Source organism: Sus scrofa, chromosome 9 (genome assembly GCF_054392235.1).
Source record: "Sus scrofa isolate SSC_HxYL_T2T_F1_AM1 chromosome 9, Sscrofa_HxYL_maternal_Yorkshire_Landrace_v2.0, whole genome shotgun sequence".
Taxonomy (NCBI): domain Eukaryota; kingdom Metazoa; phylum Chordata; class Mammalia; order Artiodactyla; family Suidae; genus Sus; species Sus scrofa.
In genome coordinates, this window is record NC_139391.1 from 123,260,765 (window position 1) to 123,281,254 (window position 20,490).

Here is a 20,490-nt window from a genome sequence, read left to right on the forward strand (position 1 = left end):
ATGGTGAACAAAGACAGTAACGAAAGAATGGACTACAAATAGGACCCTTAGGGAGTAACTTTTAAGGATTAGAAAGGGAAAAAGAAACCCACAATGGAGACTAGGTCCCCTGCTTCAGTGGTCACAAAAGCAAGAAGAAAACCAAGAAAGAGCATTGCAATAAAAACAGAGAAGCAGAGAACTTTAAGATGCGGGAAGTAACTAAAAAATATAAAAAGGAAATAAAGGATTACAATAGAAGGTGACTGAATTTTTTTTTCATTTTTGTGGGTAAGAACAATTAGGAGGTCACTAACAAGTCAACAAAAGCAGTTTTGATGCAGTGTTTCTGATGAGGCCATGTGACAGTGGGATCAGGAGGTACGTAAAGAAGAGAAATGAATGGAAGATGAGGAAATTTTCCTTTCAAGAAATTTAATTGGAAAAGAAGAATGAAAAAGAGAGGGAACTAGCTATGTTTACTCAGAAATCTCATCCTGTGGGACTAGAGGAAAGGGAGTAAAAATTGGTTAAGGAAGTAAGTGTGCATGTGCATGAACTTGTGTGTGTGTGTGTGTGAGGGAGATAGAGGGAGCCAGTGATAGAGTCCATGAAAAATTGCCTCAATTTTATCCTCAAATGAAAGAGGTATGATTATTTAAGAGTCAGAAGAGATTAAGCTTGGTGGGGGGGGAAAGGTCCAAAAGAAGAATGGGGAAGCTTTCAAATAATTCCTGGAAAGGAGATGACCAGACACAAATACAAGTTTAGACAAATGGAACTAAAGATCCACATGAGATTAAAAGTGAAAAATTAATCTGAGTAAGAGTGACAGTGAGAATGGCGTACAAAGGTCATTGGAGGGAAGGAAGTACAAAATAAGACTGTGTTTTCAGTGGACGAGTCAAATAAATACTGAAATTTCACAAGGTGACTATAGGAGCCTGGGGTAAAGAGGAAGCCTGTGGACCAGACTGGGAGGCCTCTGATGTGTATGGAGCAACTGGAAGATGGGAAATTAAAGAAAGGGGAAAGGATATGGTGACATAATAGAATGCTGTGTGCCGAGTAGCAGGAGGACTTTGACAGGAGAGAAAACGAAGTTTTAGAGGGGTAGCACTGGACCTAGACGCCCCATGATGTGAGCATAATCCATGGAATGGGGGAGCAGGTCAAAGGCGATAGTCACCTGGAGGAAGAAGCAGAGTTGGCAAAGTGGACAGCAGATGGGGTGACTGAAGGAACCCTTGTGTGGATAGAGAACCATGGTGTACAGTGATGACGAGGAGGTTTAGATTTAATCAAACATAAATATCCCAGCCGTGGCACAGGTTGTTCCCCTGAGCAGAGCTGACTGAGGCTCCTCGGGGGCATCTGGTTAGGTTCTAGTGGAAGTTTCCTGGGGTGCAGCCAGGATCTTCCTTTTCCAAGCAGGGGGGTGCTTGCTCTGACCATGAGAAGCAGGGCCCTGGGTCCCAGTCTCAGGGCACACATACATGCATATTTTATGTCTTATTTTATAACAGGTAACTTTTTGTGCTGGCTCAACTTCCTTCAGACAGGCCAGGATCTTTTTCTTCTCACTCGAATTATTTCTATTAGTCTATAAAGGAGTTAGTCAACTGATTAGTAAACTAGAGCAAGAGAAACTAAGTAGAAACTAACATAGAAACTAAGCAAGAGTTGAGGTTTGCACAGACATTTTGATACTAGAGTGTGGCTAGGGGTCATCGGTCAGGGAGCATGACAGAAATCAGAATGAATGCACTCCATCTGGCGGACAAAGGAATGTGGTGGGCTGGACACTGGGCAACAGTTAATCCCAAACCTGTAGCTCACAGTGATAAAATGATGAGGCAGATGTGTATTCTTCCAAGAGGCATGTCAGAAATAAAAGACTCGAGCAGCAGGCAGAACAACTTGATAGGTGAGCCTCACAGAAAGCTTGTTTTTGATACAATTTTTTTTTTTTTTAACAATCAAAGTGCAACTTCCTTTTGGTCTGTGTGGGTCCTTGACAATAAGTTCATGGTGAGTGTCTAAATTTAGGGTGTGGAGAGATGAGAAAAGGGAGATCATGGCAGAAATTAAGCATATTGATGCAGTTCATCTTTGTCTTCATACATGGTTCTGGTCAGTTTGTGTTGGGTAACGAGTCTGTCTCTTTATAAATCATTTCTGTGAAGCTCTGAATTTTAGAATCATGTCCATTTTTACCCACCCTTGGTCTGAGCCAGCCTCTGGTCATGTTAGTGGGTGTTTGCCTTTATTAGCTCTGATAAATTTCTAAAATGGTGTACACGTACGATAGTGGGTAGGGCATTCTACACAGAAAGGTGGCACCCCAACATCTACACTTTTGCCCTTTTTGGTTTAGGGAATAATCTGGACAAAAATCTTTGTTTCCAACAAAATAAGGCTTGCCTCTGTTGATTCAATTAGTGACTGTTTCCAACACTATGTAGCTTTTAAAACTGTATTCTCACTCTTACACTTGTGGACTTCCATCTCTGTCTCTGTGGAGTTTTGGAGTCAGAGCAACCGCACCCAGTTTGCCACCAGCATGACCTAATCACTCTCATCTGCAAGGGTGAGTTATGGCTGGTGAGATGGGCAAGGAAGAAAAGGGAGAGGCATAGAACCAGCTAATAAGTTGGTGGTGGAGGGAGAAGCCTCTTAGAGGGTGGCTCAAGGAAAACTAGTGGACCTGCTGAGTTGAGGGAGGACAGAAAGATGACATCCAAGAGTGGTACATGACAGGCAGAGAAGCCGGTAACACAGAGATAGCCCAAGTAAACCATGCCAGGAACAGGGAGATTTGGGCAAAGTGAATGAGGAGGAAAGAGAGAAAACCTGTTCCTAATTTTAATGGGAACTCTGGAATAAGAAGAAAGGGCAGAACTTTTCCTCCTTGGAGCCCTGAGCTGTGCTTAGGCTCAGTCTCTGATCCTCTCTGCCCTTGTTTCTTTCTTTTCTTTTCTATTCATGTCTTTTTTCCTTCTCCTTTTAGTCTTCTCTTTCTTCCCATTCACCCTCTCCCTGCTCCTTTCCTCTAGCTGATTAAAACATCTCCATGTTGAGAGTTACTTGATGTCATCATAGCTCCAAAGCATCAATTTGTTCATGCAGGAAATTATTTTTAGTAAAGGAGAAAAGGAAACGGAATGTGACGAATGTCTAGGGAAAACCAGGCGACAGTTTAAAAAAACATTGTGTCGCCAAGAAAGCAGCAGAAGGAATATCCCTCTGATCACATATGACATCACTTCATGGAATTCAGATGATTTCTTGGGGATGAGGACTATTTTCCAAGATGTTGTAAGTCAGTAAGAAAGAGTATTTTAAAATCCTCTCTCTTCCAAGCATTTTTGTTTCTAAAGCAAAATCTCTTTACTTTACTTTATTCCTCTTTTAGGTTCTGTGCCAAAGAATACAGTCTCCTTTGGGGTCTCTCTTTCATGGGCACCCCTTGATAGTGTATCCTACATGTGGAGTAAGTAGATGGTGGCATCAACAGTGTGGTTGGGAGGCAGAGTAAGCAAGAGAAGAAGGATCCTGCTGTCCCAGCATGAGCTTCTGGGTTGAAAGACTTCAGTGTTTGCAACTTGTCTGCAAGAATAGGAGTTCCTGTCATGGCTCAGTGGAAATGAATCTAGTAATATTCATGAAAATGCAGGTTCCCTCCCTAGCCTTGTTCACTCAGTGGGTTAAGGATCCAGCATTGCTGTGAGCAGTGGTGTAGGTCGCAGATGCAGCTTGGATCTGGAGTTTCTGTGGCTGTGGTATAGGCCAGCGGCTAGAGCTCCATATGCCATGGGTGCAGCCCTAAAAAAAAAAAAAAAAAAAAAAAAAAGGAATAGCAAGAATAAAGTATGAATCTATAAAGGAAATGTTCAACTCTGTTGAGAGAGCTGCCTGCACAGTCGAGGCTGTGATAGGATCATTTCTATCTTTCGAGTGGCATTTCCCGTGGTCACTGAAGGAAGGGTCCAGTGAATCCAAGGGGCCACTGAGTTCTAGTTTAGCTGTTCTTTCTTCGAACAGCTCTTCATTGAGAATGATAAGGCTCTGTTTCCTCATGGGAAATTTTTAATTTTCATTGATGCCAGGAAGATGAATGTCATTGACTACGTATGAGCTTAAAAAGAGATCAAATGCTTGTTTTCCTTTTTTAATGGGCCAAAAGGCATGTGTTTTCAATAAACCTTTAAGTCTGTGAATAAAAGCAAACATTATATTGCCTAATCCTTTAAAGGCCACCAATAGAGATGCTTGGTGAGTATCATAAGGTAGTCAGAGTAGGGGTAGAATTTCCATGGATTAAGGCGTATATATATATATGTGTCTGTTAAGATGTATATGCTATAGTATAAGTTATATAGAGAGAGCTTATATACATATATATAAATTATGTATATGTTAAGATATGTATGTTACATATATCAAACACTCTTTGCAGTAGCTTTATGATGATATTCTCTCCTATCTATAACTCATCTCTTATTTTCCTCTTTTGCTTTATGTTTCCTGGTGACTATATGTCTTTTAAAAAAATAATGCCTAAATTAAGCATATGCTAAAATAGAGATTCAATTGGCCTTATCATCATAATAATCATGCAGTGTGATGGAAAGAGCCAGGGACTGAGAGTTGGAAAGCCTTCTGGGAGATAATACTCAGGGCACAGAATTAGGAATATTGTTGGATTTATCTTGAAGAAGTCGTCTGGGTGTAGAGTGAGGAACTGAATATGATGTCAAACACTTGCATAGTCATATAAATACTATGATGCTGAAAAGGTAGGATGTTATTTATCTTGGAGTAAATATCCTAAATATGTATTAGGGCCTTTTTTGACGGCTTCATGACACCTGGTCTCCACCTCTTTGCCCCCTCCAAAGGCACTGCTAGTTGGGAGTGTCAGAGTCGGATTCAGCCTGGTTCTGCTCTTCTCTGCGCACTGATCTGTTGGTGTGACATTTCCTCCTTACTGTTCTCCAGGGCGTACATGAGTGTGAAGGAGCTGAAGGAGGCACTGCAGCTCAACAGTACTCACTTCCTCAATGTCTACTTTGCCAGCTCTGTGCGGGAAGACCTTGCAGGTGCTGCCACCTGGCCTTGGGACAAGGAAGCCATCAGCCACCTGGGTAAGTAAAGTGAAGACCAACTATAGTAGGAAAAATGAGGAGGTTGGAAGGGAGTCTATAAAAGTGACTTTGGGGAGGAAAAAAGGAGAGAAAAATAAATAAGCTTAAGGAATTAGCTACTTTGGGCCGCGAATTGCTTTTGGGAGAATCTCTCAAAATGTCACAGTGCAGAAAATAAGATATATAAGAACATACAGTGGCAACTAGTCAGAATGTTCTAGACCAAATCTAGAATCTAGATATAAAGAAATTGCTGACATGGAATAAGACCCATTTTATGCCTTGGGTAGCCTCAAGGGGGAAATTAGCAAGAAGGAGGCTAGACGCGAAATCTGATTTGCAATAATCACTGGGCCAGAAGATTTCTGGGCTTCCTGTATGGACTGGGATCCTGAGGAGATCCTGGGAAATTCAAGCAGGTAGGGCTTGCCTGCTTACCTAGGAAAAGCGTAACATTTTAATACTGAGTGGAACAACTGCATACTTAAGATAATTCCTTTTATAATATCATTATTATAGAGGAAATCTTACTGACCAATCAATAAGAGTCATTAAATCAGTTTATGTGGGTAAAGAGTAATTATTCAATATAATTTGTATATACTTTCAGAGAGTCTTGAGTAGGATTCTATCCAAACTGATTTTAAAACTGAATTACCATAACTGGAAGAAATTTTTCATGTTGGAAGGAAAATGGCTATGGAGTCCAGAAACCATTTTATGAATGATTTACCAGAGCTTATGACTTATCTTCTTAGTAGTCAAATATGAAGCAGAGAGAAATCAATTGAATAAAGAACATGTAATACTGTATACGTAAAACCCATGTTTAATGGGGTCATTATGAAGTGGAGTCCAGAATATTGAAGTGATAATCAAAGAAAATAGGAGCAAGTGTCCAAAGGACAGCTAGTAACATGGACTGGGGAAGGAAGAAGATGAGCAGTAGGTTAGCAATAGATGAAAGAAAATTGTTGCTGTTCAAGAGGATACCAGAACATAAAAATCCCTGTTTTGGATACGTAAACACCCAGAAGGGGTATATATTTCAAACAAAGGAGGAGACAATAAAAATTAGACATGTGGCGATCAAAACTGAATGCTTCTTAGTATGTTTAGTATTGGCACTGTAGTATCTGATACAGTTTTAGAGCCCTGTAATTCTTTCGTCTTAAGTTTTGTATTTTCAGTTCTCAGCATGTGAGAAGTGAGAAATTTGTGAGCTTAGTGGTGCTTTCCAGATGAGAGCTCCTGTGAGCCATTTTAGTCGTCATGGTAACAATAGGTGGACTAGGTTATATTCCAATAGTTCACTTAGTAGTGAGTTTGGATCTCGAATTAGCCTCATCAGACACAATGATAGTAGAGGAGTATGTAACACTGGAAGAAAGTATCTCCAAATGGGTTCATACCTGACTCACCAAGGATAACTTTTCTGGTACATATGACAGCAAGGTTTGAGTCCTAGGTCTGTCATTGAAATTTGAATCTACTTGTTCAAAAAGCCTTAAAAGAATGATCTGCTTGGCTATCGTGAGGACAGATCTTGGCCTCTTGATAAGAATTTTTGGGCCAAGAGCAGAGCCATGAATGTTTTCTAACTTTATTGGAACTAGGCCATTGACAGAATTCATTTAACTATAAAAATGGATAAAATACCCCCCAAATGAGCTATTTGAAGACAACAAGGGCTTGAGGGACACAATCCCAATGAGAAGAAAAATGCATTGGAGTGAGATCTGCATATAACTCACTGTTTTTTTTTTTTTTTTCCCCAATAGGGAAATTGCCCAATTCTTAGTGAAAGTAGTAGAGGCAGAACAGAAATCAGCAGCCTAGAGCTTGCTTCAGTCTCACTACCGGGAAGACAAAACTTAGAGGTCAGGCCTTCCAAGGCATCCAGACTTGAGGGACCAAGCTTTCAGAGAAATAGAAATCATGAAAAAAATGAGCCTGATATTCTTATAATTTTAAGATATTTCCTATTTACTAAACTATGTGTTCTCAGAGCCAATGGCTAAGAAAAGAAGTATAAAATAACATTAACATATTAAAAAGCTAAACAGTGATTTCAAGAGTCTCATAGTGGAGATGACAAAAAAAATGGAATTGAGGTCCTAGCAAGGAGGGGCTTTGAGACACCCTCTGTGTGAGGGAAAACATAAATAGTCTATCTTACACAAAGCCTAAAATTCAGCCGGAAATGTTCTTAAATCCTTGTTTGGAGGAAGGTCCTCTGCTTATATTTCACTGCCTAGCAAAAGAATAAGTATGCTCTGGAGGAAGAAAAATATCATCAAAGCTGCTACAAGTGATGATATACAATGTTAAGAAATCAGTAAAAAATTATCAGTTAAGCCAAGAGGCAGGACCAAATGATGGTAAACTAAACTAAACAAAGAAATAATCACTCAATAAATGCAGACCCACAGATTATCTGGATATTGGAGTTATTGATTATTGGCTTAAGATTATTATTAATAATTCAAATATTTATAAAAAGGTAGAGAATGTCTTCAGAGAATTAGAATCTATGTTAATGAGTCAAATGGAAATTTTAGGACAAAAAGTAATGAAATGAAGAAATTAATGGATGGATTTATAAGCAGGAAAAGGGAGTAAAGAACCAGAAAATGTAGAAAACATACATATTAAAGCTCAGAAAAATATGATGAAAAAATTTAGAAAACAACTTGAGACTTTTGATACCTGAGGAAAATTCCTGATGTAAATTGGTGTTCTAGAAGAAGAAGACTTGTTACTGGTGCAGAAACAATATCAGAGACAGCAGCTGAGAATTTTGCAAAGTGACAAAGAATATCAAACCACAGATTCAAAATGTTTTACAACCTCCAAGAAGAATAAATAGAAAGAAAAATCACACCTATGTTCAGTATAGCAAACGTGCTGTAAACCAAAGGCAAAGAAAAGCCTCAAGTACCCGGAGGAAAAAAAATACATACTTCATTTTTTTAATCATTTATTTATATATATATATTTTTTTCTACTGTACAGCATGGTGACCCAGTTATACTTACATGTATACAGTCTTTTTTCTCACATTATATGTTTCATCATAAGTGACTAGACAGAGTTCCCAGTGCTACACAGCAGGATCCCATTGCTAATCCATACTAACGGCAACATTCTGCATCTATTTACCCCAAGCTCCCAGTCCCTCCCACTCTCTCCCCTTCCCCCTTGGCAACCACAAGTCTATTCTCCAAGTCCATGATTTTCTTTTCTGTGGAAAGGTTCCTTTGTGCCATATGTTATATTCCAGATATAAGTGATATCATATGGTATTTGTCTTTCTCTTTCTGACTTACTTCACTTAGTATGATAATCTCCATATCCATCCATGTTGCTGCAAATGGCATTATTTTCTTTTTTATGGCTGAGTAATATTCCATTGTGTATATGTACCACATCTTCTTAATCCATTCATCTGTTGATGGACATTTAGGTTGTTTCCATGTCTTGGCTATTGTGAATAGTGCTGCAATAAACATGCAGGTGCATGTGTCTTTTTTAAGGAAAGTTTTGTCCTGAAGGAAGTATTTGTAAACCATACATCTCACAAAGGATTATATATAGATTATATAAAGAACTCTAAAAACTCAATAGTAAAACAAATATTGCCATTAGAAAATGAGGGCAGAAACACAGAAATTTTACCAACAAGGCTACACAGATGGAAAATAAGCACATGATAAGTTATTCAATATCATTAATCATTCGGGAAAAGCAAGTTAAAACCACAATGATTAGCAATGGATTAGCAGTGAGATCCTGCTGTGTAACACTAGGAACTATTTCTAGTCACTTATGATGGAGCATGATAATGTGAGAAAATAGAACGTGTACATGTATGTTCACCATGCTGTACAGTAGAAAAAAAATTGTATTGGGGAAATAACAAATAAATTACAAACTGCAAACCATGGCCACTCCCCCCCAAAAAAACCCCACAATTAAAATTTATTATTAAAATAACTAAAATACTTATTAAAATAACTAAAATTTTAAAATAGTAGCAATACTAAATCCTGGTGAGGATGCAGAAAAACTGGATATGGCATACATTGCTAATGGGAAAGTAAAATGGCACAACTACTCTGGAGTATACTTTGTCAGTTTCTTATAAGTTTAAACATACACTTACCATATGACCCAGCGATTGTACTGGTAGACATGTATCCCAGAGAAATGAAAACATATGCCCACTGGAAAAACTTAGATATTGATCTTCATAGCAGCTTTATTTGTAATAGCTCCAAACTGGAAATGACAAAAGTGTTCTTCAGCGCTGACTGCGTAAGCAAACTGTGATATGTCCACATGATAGAATACCACCCAGAAATAAAAAGGAATAAAATATTAATACATGCTACAGCTTAGATGGATCTTAAGGGTATGCTGAGTGAGAAAAATCTCATAAGGTACATACTTATGATCTATGTAATAGTCTCAAAATTTTGTGTGGTATTCTCAAAATATAAAAAAAAAATAGAGATAGAAAACAAGCTCTCTCTATCTCTTCTCCAGGTTTAGGAATAGGGTGAGAGTTGGGGGAAGAGGGATATGTGTGTGGGGTGACATAAAAGATAGGACGGGAGAGATCTTAATGGTGATTGAATGATTTAGCATCTTGATTGTGGTAGCAGTTACACAAAAATATACACATATGTCATAAGATTGCATAGAATTACACACAAGCACATACACACATATGCACAACCCTGCATGCAGAAACTGGTAAAATCTAAATAAGATCTGTGGCCTCTATGCATGAGCAGAGCACCTCACATGCAGCATGTGCTCTGAATGCACACTGAATGAAGGGATGGGTGCGTGAAGGCAGTACCTTTAAATGGTTTCAAGAAAAGTTTAACTTATTTCATGAGTCACTAACTCATAATGAATTGCAAAAGAAACTAGGGGTATTTATATTTTGTCCTTGAGCCTTTTAGGAATCACTAGTTCCCTACAATGTATTTCTTAATGTGCTTTTAAGAAGTAGAACACTAGACTTCACAGCTGAAATATCTGACTCAATATGAAATTGCTCATGTTCTTATTTATTTTTTTCTTGTTCAGTCATAACTGTGATTGAACAAAGAAACTGTATTGACTTAAATCAGGTGTAGAGTAGTAGGGACAGCTGGCATAACATGATAGAGGAAGACATTTAGGATTTTCTAAATAGAGTCTTTTCAAGGCATAAGATAAGATTATCTGTGTCAACATTCAAGACCCTGCATTTTCAGGGTCAGCTGAGTGACCTGGCAGATAAGTACACTAGTCTGAAAATTTGAAGATTGAATCCAATTTCTGACTACAAATGGCTTAAGTCACTATGTGGAAAGACCAAGTTAATCTGAGGTCCTGCTTTGTCGTCAGTGCCATTTCTGACCTTTAGTATGATTTTGTATTTTTAATGCAGTGGGAATGCAATGCAGAATTTTTTTAAGTAAATGAATAAATGAGATTCCCTTGAGCTCAGTGATTGAATATCTTTAACGTTAGTGTATTACACTTAAACTGAAAACCTATCTTCAAAGGCAGCAGACTTAAATTAGTGGTAAACCAGCCCTTTTACAAGCTGGTGTATCATACTCATAATCATTTATTCATTCATTGAAACAAAAAGCTGTTGAATGTGTTTTGTGGCAATATCAGAGAGGAATAACTAAAAGGAGTTCACTGTGAAGGTTTGCACAGCAACTGGGAGACAGACATGCAAGACACACTTATAACACTGTGATGCTGCCACACTTGAGGTCAAGTAGGAACATGACAAGAAAGTGCCTGATTGTGCTGAAAGCATCAGGGAAGAAGGCAAGTGTCCACAGAGGGTCTGAGGCATGGGAGGGAAGTTGAAAGATAAGCAGGAGCTTGCTTGGCAGACAATGAGAGGGCATTTGGAGTGAAAGAAATGGCAGATGCTAAGGTTTAGACTGTTAAAAACCTAGATTTGCTTAGAAGTGGAATGTACTTGGAATGGCTAGAACAGAGCTCTTCAAACTTATTTTTGTTCTCTTGTACCTCCTAAAAAACCTTTGCAAAACTCTCTACCCCTTCAAAGATGTTAAAAGTAACATCTATACATTTAATCATCAGTGTAAATAATGGCAAGGAATATAATTTCTGGCATACTATTTTAAATTATTGGCATTTAAAATAGATTTTAAAACCTACTCTTCTAAATATATCTTCAGTAACATAACAATTTGATAATCACCATCATTTGTTTACCAAAAATTCATGGCCATGTACTCTTTTTAACATTGAGAAATTATTCATTGCTCCTTCATTCTCTTTGAATTTGTGTTTCCGTTTCATTTCTCATTTAGAACTTTATACAAATGTAACATATACATGTATTTTTTTCGAAGTCTTTAGTCACCTGTTTCTCTGCTAAAAACATACTTTGAGTAAAATAACTCTTTTGTGGGAATGTTTTTTAATTAAATTTTTTATTTTGAGATAATTGTACAGTCACATGAGGTTGTAAGAAATAGTACAAAGTCCACCTTTACCCATTTTCCTCCGTGGGTCACATCTTGAAAAACTGTAATGCAGTATCATAAGCATGATATCAACAGTGACATTGATCATAAGTTATAACATGTTAAAAATTTCTTCTCAATTGAGTTAGCTTTCAAAATGATTCCTGGTCTCAAATTGATCCAAATGGTATTTTAAAATGTTTAATTTCTAGTAAACAACGTGGAAAATGCCTATTTAATGAGATGAGAACGGCTTTTCTCTCCCAGATTAGTTCTTGTGTCAGTGAATGAAGCGTAATTATTGCTATAATGAGACAGGATTTAGCATTAGTTATATTGCTTTATTTTTTTCTTTTATAGTTCTAAGTGCCAAGAAACTTTGTAAATGGGGAAGAAAGAGTTTGGTTTGACTGAGTGGATGGGACAAAGGTAGAAAATATAGAAAAAAGAGGACCAAAAGGTAAGGCAGTTTAGTTTTGGATGTGTCAAATTTGGGGTCTCAAATTTGACTATGAAAGGGATTTCCACAAAAGCAGAAAGAGCAGGATTCAGGGGTGTACCAACGCCAAAGGAGAGAGGGGTCATGAGAGTCACTTAAGGCCCACAAATACGACCGCTTCGGAGAGATGAAGTCAGTACAAGGGTGTCTGGGCCAGGTTAGAGAGGACAGTCAGTCACTCTCTGGCACAGAAGTTAGATACTGCAGAGTGTCCTGGGCCAGCGATCTTCCCAATTGTTCCAGGGAACATCTGTACTGCCAAGGAACATTCAGAGATCCTGATAAGATCACAAGCAACATGCATGAGATCCTAGAACCGTGTGGGAAGGAACTTGAACTTAGTTTGTAATGGAGGTTTGGACATATAGGATCTTCAAAGGAGTCTGGATAATGTGCTCCTTGTAGAAAAAAAAAAAAAAAAGTCTTTGAGTGTTAGAGGAGATTAGGGCATCCAACAGATTGGAACCAATGTGTCTTGAGCAGGTCACCTCTCTGGGCCTTCGTTTCCTCATATATAAAATAAGGATAGCATGAGAAAGAGAACCCGACACATAGTAGGGCTTCAACAAATATTAAGTAGTAGTAGCAGCAGCAGCAGCAGCAGCAATAAAAGCTCCAAATACCACCATGTGTCTGAGGCTGCTGTTCCTGGTCATGCCCTTAGCCTCCTACCTCATCTCCAACCTAGAGATTTTTAGCACCCAAGAAAGATGTTAGCGCCTTTATAAAGGAAAAAAAAAAAAATGTGTTTTAAAGTGTCCAGTTGCTTGCTTATAAGAAGCAGAGGAATTTCCTTATAAGTCACAGAAGGAAAGAATAAATGATTGTTGGCCTTTTGGGGAGATGGGTAGCTGCCTGGTCAAAGTCTGTGGGTGTCATGGGGCCCAGTGAACCGGAGGAGAACAGCTACCATAGGGGCGACGGATATCTGGAGGAAAGCAAAGCAGTAGTTGCATGGGTGGGGGTTGGAGGGAGGTGCATGGCAGCAGAACTGAGTTCAGAGGTAAGATACCTTTCCCTCACTGGAACTTTTATAGTTTTGGACAAAGCTTGACTTCCTCCTAACCAAAGAGTTGACATTGAGGTTAGGGTATTACATCAGTTATGACACACTCATGTACAACATAGGTGAGAAAGTGGCAAGTGGAAAGTCTTTGGGAATCTCAGCCCAGTTGTTCCTGTAGAGTGGGGTGCAGGAACTGGAGCGGGAGAGCTAGGAGAGTCTATCAGAGGTAAAGAGGAGCACTCCGTGGCAACTACTTGCTGAACGGTTGGGCTAGAGAAAAGTGATTTTGTCTCTCTCTACTATGTCTCCCTTTTTTTTTTTTTTTTTTGTATTTTCCAGGGCCACACCCGCAGCACATGGAGGTTCCCAGGCTAGGGGTCCAATCGGAGCTGCAGCCACTGGCCCCCATCAGAGCCACAGCAATGCAGGATCAGCCGTGTCCTCGACCTACACCACAGCTCACGGCAACGCCGGATCCTTAATCCACTGAGCGAGGCCAGGGATCAAACCTGCAACCTCGTGGCTCCTAGTCAGGTTCTCCAGCCACTGAGGCCGCGACGGGAACTCCACTATGTCTCCTCTTTACCGTGCCAATGTGGAGTGATTCTTCACCAAGATAAAAAATAAACAAGACGTGTAAATGAGAGCACACCATGTGCATATGTGGATTGGCTGAGTCTCTAATGAGACAGGCTACAAGACACAGACAGGATGAGGATCATTTCTGGGAATTTCCAGGAATCGCCCACAGGCTGCAACGATAGATTATTTGATTGTCAGAAGATGACATTCAGCATATGGGGTTATTTTAGATGCTTTAGGATTTTGGACATAGTGAGAATGCTAGGACATTGAAACTTTTGAATAAAACATCTTGGAATATAAACAACATGCCCTGAAATTGTTGTTCCCCAAATATAGGTTTATGCACTTATACGTAGGTGGAGTAAATAATCACCTTTATATGTGATGACTTGAAAGATCTCCTCTCTTAAAACACGTTCTAGTAATCATCGAATTTTTGGTGCTCAGAACAGTACCTGACAGCGAATAGATGCTTAATAAATGCTGAATTAATAAATGAATTATAGAAAATATCTTTCCCAGTCATACCCTGTAGGGCCTAAAATGCTGCATGAGGTTATGTGCATATATTTGAAGCACTGCTGGCATCCAGAAGCAAGGAAAAGATTACATCATAAGTCTCCAAGGCCTTAGTAATAACGTCTTTAGTTTTCATTAATCAAATTACTTTTCTCCCATGGTATGGGAATGGTTAGAAAGCCTGGAGTACATGGGTAGGAGACTCAAAAAATGACATCAAACTTTGCAAAATCTTTACCCTCTACACGTTTTTCTCTTGGTTCACTCTTGCCCAGAACAAGGACTTCTTTCTAATGTGACCACAGACTGTAAAACAAAGAAGCCAATATAAGATTTGGAGATGAATATAGTTTCTGAGCTGGTTCTATTAAAAATTTGCTTCATTTTCTAAGTGCTCGTGACTTTTTAAAAAAACTTTTGCCATTTCTTTCTCTCCCTTTGTCTGTCAGCTTACCTCTGCCACTTTCTTCTCTCGCCTTCACCCAAAGTGCTCCTTCCTCGGACCCCCTGTGCCCCCCACTCTGATAGCTGTGTCCCTTCATTGCAGAGAGTGTGTCTGGGGAAGTTTGTTTCAGCCAGTAGCTGGAAGTAATTATGGAGGCACCTGCAGACCAGCTCTCAACTTCCTTGTTTTATGGGCATATAACATTCGGCCCTAAAAGTTTTACAGAACGGTTTTAAAGTCATTTCAGCTCATGTTTTTTCCTCAAGCTTTCTGAGTGTTTTTTTTTTTTTCTTTTTTTTTTTTTTTTAATAAAAGTGACTTTTGGAATCGCGCCCTTTGCCACGTGCCACTCTGGCGGTCTTGTGCTAAAGCTGGGAAGCCAGTTGGAACTTGAGAATACAACATCACTTTGGGAGGCTGACTTTCTGCTACTGAGGTTTCATCTTTTAATCAGCAGCTTCTCTCTCTTTTCTTCTCCTGCACCATCCCCTAGACCACACAACAACCCTGTCTTACTGTTTTGGTTTGTCTCTTTTAATCTAGGCTGAAAGATCTTCTAAAAAGGCATTTGTGCTCCCTGCCAGTCCATTAAGCAACAGCTGTGCCACACGTGGCCACCAGTTGCTAAATCCAGGGATTTTCAAATTATGTCCTGTGTACAATACATGTAACTGGCATGTATTGCATTGAAGTCCCAGTCAGGTATGCAAGAAATGTAACTCTTATTTCTTCTTCTATAATTGAACTTAATTTCTATCTTGAGCCTCTATCTTACTGGTTAGTAGAAATTTATCCTTAGTCAATTGAGTTTCTTTTTCTTGGGGCTGTATCTAACTGTTGAGATGACTTATACATATCAAGGCCGTAGAGGAAAATATCCACTTTGTCCTTAAGTCATCAGGTGACACTGGTCACTTGAGATGACCCTTGTTCCCATCACAGCATTCTTCACTGTCAGGGATTCACTAGAAGGCTCACTGTCACCCATCCCTCTTAGCCTCACCAGTCAGCCACTTTTCAGAACTAAACCACTCACTCAGGACTCGATCTCTGGAAGGAGGCAACCCCACCCTGCTGTCTGATCACATGCACCTGTTTGAGTCCTTATCCCTTTACTGGGATCTCAAAGGACAGAGTATAATTCATTCTGTCTGGACCCACTGCCATCTGCACATTCACGTTATTTCCTTTTTTATTTCTTTTCTCTTCTCCAGCTTAGGATAATCTTTTCTAGGCTAAGATGTGGTGGGTGGTGTTGGTAGTGTGAGGCAAAGATTACTTCTTCCATTTATCCATCATGCTGGATGAACCATGAAGTCTTCTCAGGGCCCATGGCATAGGCTTTGGAAATCATACAGCCAGAAAAGGACTTCTTTCCTTGTTTTTCACTCTGTCTTCCTGGTAAGGTGATGAATGAATGCAGGAGAGTCTGGCAGTAGGGTAAGGGGGCAGGAGACAGGGACCCACTTGGGTGAAATGTTAGTGTGTCCAAAATGTTGCCCCTCCATTCACACTATTACTTCAAATTTCCCCCAGAGTAGGTATTCCTGGTCTGGTCGTCAGTCCCTAGGAAGCTTTATAGGACAGGTGTTGGGGAGCTGAATGGGAGTGGGGAGAAACTTAGAGTGTCTCAGAGTGAAGATTGAGGAGCCAAGGTATGGATGAAATATAAGATGGCATGTCTACTTCCTGTTTCATTGTGGCAGGTAAGAGCAGAGAATAGGAAGGAATTCTCTTGCGGAGGATACCTATCCCTCCCACTCTACCACCTTATTTGTCCCTCAACTTCATTTTAATTTCATCCTCCCAGATGAGGAGAAACATAAGTGAACGGTGGTTTTGATAATTATATTCTCTAAAACTGTAGAGGTGGGAAATAAAAAAAGTTTGATGCTAGAGAAAAAGATGTTTTGTATAAATCTGACCTATCAGCAAGGTCCATGAAAAATTAAATTTACTCTCCCAAGATTTCCTTTCCTCACATAATCCAGGCTACACAAATAATTGTTGAACACCAATATGATGTCTATGAAGAGAATGGGCACTTGTCTATTTGCAACTTTGTCCAGTTAATGTCTGTCTTTGAATCTTTGTTTCACTCAGGCTTTGGCATGAATACGTGTGTGTGTGTGTGTGTGTGTGTGTGTGTGTTTTACCAAAATGTGAAAGTACCTTTATAAACTAAACCGTGAAATAAATTAGTATTTTTCTTAGCCATATGGGGGCATCAGTGCATGTACCTCTGAGTGATTAAAGTCCTCTCCCCTAATAATTTAACCAGTTTGTTTCTCCCCTAATAATTTAACCAGCTTTGTTTTCGCTGGTGTAGGGAAGGGTGGAGAACAGCAGGGGACCCCTGCACAGGAGAGAGGTAGGAGAGCACACACTGGAGGGAAGGGTGCGAGGTTGGACAGCAGTGGGTCTGGGTCTCTTGAACGTCTGTAGCAGAACTGAGAGTAGATTTCCGTGGCTGCTCACTCCCAGACTCTTCCCTTACCCTCAGGCTCCTGAGAGGTGGGAGTCTTGGAATACAGCCTACCAAGCCGAGGTGGTGACAGTCCATAACATGAACCTCTCCACATGGTATTTGTGATTGCCTAACTCAGTCCTGTGTGTTAGCTCTCACAGGCACTGGATAAGAATAGGGAGGACTCAACAATAAGCCTTTATAGCGCCCTCACTGTACAGATGAAGAGACCCGGGAGAAGGTGAAAGAGCAGGGCTGGTGTCATACAGCTAGTTAGGGTCAGGACCACATTTCAAGTTGCCTTACAATCTAGTCCATAACTTTGGGGTCTTGTGGGCAGAATTACCAGAAGAGGCCTTGGCCTTTTTCCTTAACATATATTGGTGTACACTGCATTTCCTCCTGAATGACAATTTGCATTATTCTATTTAATGCATGTGTAGTAACTAAACTCATTCCTATGCATTCCATACAGACAATGTGGGGCTAAAAGTAGCATCTCTCTGGAATCAAAAATATAAGTCTCAGTAAGTGGGTTCAAAGGCTTATCCTTCTCATTGAAATTTACCCGCTGTCTAGTTAAAACCATATTCTCCTGTTTGGGGAATGAGCATTAGGAGTGCTGTGGGGAGAACCTTGGCCAGTTGTCTTGTCTTGGGTGTGGAGGAGATTTTCTGGCACTGTTGAGTGTTTGCATTTTCATGCTCCTCCCTCCACTTATAAACAACCAGGTTTATTCAAAGGAGATAGTATGTATGTTTATATTCGGAAAAAAAAATCTCACTTGGAGTTGAGGCAGAGACTTCCAGAGGTTGGTGAGAAGCCCATGATGATCATAACCACCCTCAGATCCACCTTGAGTAGCCCCAGGCCACACTCCCAGCCAGCCTGGTGTCTCTGACACCTGCGACTTTTGCCAGTCCTTCTTCCTGGAACGTTATTTCTGTTAACCTCTATTTCCTTTCTCTACTAATGGAGGAGGTCCCAAAAGGACTTGGGCTGGACTGACCACAGAATGAGGAGCTATTTGAGCCTTGCTCTGAGGCAAGACATATGGATAGAAAATAACTATTAATTGGGAAGCTTTTTTGGTCTTTGGTGTGTTTCATGAATTGTGCCCCTAAGTAATTCAGTATTCCAGATGTCAAATTCTACTCCAGACAGTTCTGTGTTCAAATAAGTTTGGGGAGCAAAAGATTAAATAACATTGGACCTTTAACATAACCGTTCTCAGGTACAATGTGAGTCTTCAGGAGGATGGTATGGCATGCCACATTTTTCTCAAGCATAGTTAACCACTGATACTACTCTTTTCTTTTGCCAAGTACCACCCAGGACCAGAGTTTATTAATGCAATTTGGGGAAAATCTACTCAGTGTAAATACTTAAACCTTATAGGCAAATTGTAGCCTTTCAAAGTTTGATTTCTGGCAAATTGGTGTAGGCAATTTGGAGAGAAGAGACAAGTGTTCTCTTAGAATCTTCATTGATGTGAAGGTCGATATTGTTCTTGGAAAACTGAAAGCATAATGGTGTGAACCTTGTTCATGATTATTATTGTCATTGGATATGTAAACATGAAGGGGTAAGCATCTTATAATGTGGAAATACTGCATTTCACCAGGTTTATTCAAACATGGGGCACCTAGGATGTCATTGAAATGGATCTGTTTTCAAATTTACTTTTTAACTTTAGGTTGACACAATAATGATGCACACAGGTATGCATCAGAATATATTTTTATAAAAGGGAAAAAAGAATAATGTTGAATTTTTCTGGAAGTCATAAAAATGATAATGAGGTCTAGCTCTGTTTTAGATGTGAAAGTAGAGAGATATCTTAGGACAAATCTGAGTACGGCTTGGTTAAGGTCAGCATGTCTGAGTAGACTGGAAGAATCTAGGACTTGGTTTTAGAAACTGCCCTTTGCAGCAGGGTAGTCACTAAAAAGGCAGATTGAGATGTCCATTATAGAAACCAAGGGGGTAACACTAGATACCCTGGTGATTATGTCTTGCCCATAAAGCCATGTATGTAGTTGTCTATAGGGTATCATTTAGAGGTCAGGAATGGGGCACATGGAATATGAACTTGGAAAAAGAAAGGCAAGGCTGTTCCTCTAGAGTGCCTGCCATGCTCAACAGACCACTGATACAGAGAGGGCTTAGGTAGGAGGAATGAAGCACGTCCTGGGAACTGGGATTGGATCTGGGACATGAGGGCAAGGCCAGCCTGGACATACAGCTGGAGCAACTCTGGACCCCAGAGAGTTAGTTGAGAGCTGTGGACATCCCTGTTCCAGGTCCAAGAGATGAAGCTGGGCCTGATCCTGATGATATTTAGGGGTGAAGAAGGAAAGTCTTTCCTGGGGAGAGGAGAAAAGCAGGGAATGGGAAATTTGACAGAAGTTGGGACCCTCAGAGATCCTTAGCCTTTTAATCTGTGATATACAGTAATACAGATCAAATGCAATGAACTCCTCTCTGAAAAACCTCCCTTGGTGTCCTCAGGGAGATTTGGGGGGATTGAGGGTGGAGCATATTTCTGTAGTGCATGTGAGATTCAGAATTTCATGATAGTTAGCTGGATTTGTCTTTTGTTTCAATGGTTGTCGGCTCCTTGAGAGTAGGCATCACAAAATCAGAAGCAGCATGTATATTTGTCATTTACTAACTCCTGCAATGTGCCAAATGCTTTTAAAAAAGAAAAGTTTTAAGTGTTATCCTCTCCACTTTACAGACAATGACACAGCTTCTAGGTTACATATCTGTTCAAGTCCTCAGAGAATCTGTGTGTGCTTTCCCTCAGACCAATGGTTCTCAACTTGAGAAGTTTTAAAAAATAATGTGGCATATACCCCATCCTCAAATATTTCGGTTCATGTCGTTGGGTCCGGCATTCAGATGTCTGTACTTTTTGAGTCCCTTGGGTGATTTTTTTTTTTTTTTGTCTTTTTGCTATTTCTTTGGGCCGCTCCCGCGGCATATGGAGGCTCCCAGGCTAGGGGTCGAATCGGAGCTGTAGCCACCGGCCTACGCCAGAGCCACAGCAATGCAGGATCCGAGCCACGTCTGCAACCTACACCACAGCTCACGGCAATGCCGGATCCTTAACCCACTGAGCAAGGGCAGGGACCGAACCCGCAACCTCATGGTTCCTAGTCGGCTTCATTAACCACTGCGCCATGACGGGAACTCCCCCTTGGATGATTTTAATGTGCATCCAGGGTGGAGAATTCTGGCCCTCTATTGTGTTGCCTTGTCTGTAGGGTTAGTTCTGCATCTCACCCATGACATAGGTTAAAGATGTGTTTATTGATTAGTTAGGGAG

At 40.1% G+C, this 20,490-nt stretch overlaps 1 protein-coding gene across 6 annotated transcripts in view; it reads left to right on the forward strand.

Annotated features, from left to right (window-relative positions):
* Positions 1-20,490, forward strand: part of PAPPA2 (pappalysin 2) — a 522,663-nt gene that overhangs the window by 345,949 nt on the left and 156,224 nt on the right. For all 6 annotated transcript variants that reach the window (XR_014816258.1, XM_084977645.1, XM_084977647.1 and 3 more), the window contains one exon: positions 4,981-5,126. Coding sequence is in view for 5 of the 6 variants with exons in the window: in XM_084977645.1 (XP_084833771.1) it covers positions 4,981-5,126 (146 nt within the window). In the remaining variant the exon portion in view is untranslated. The remainder of the gene's footprint in view (positions 1-4,980; positions 5,127-20,490) is intronic.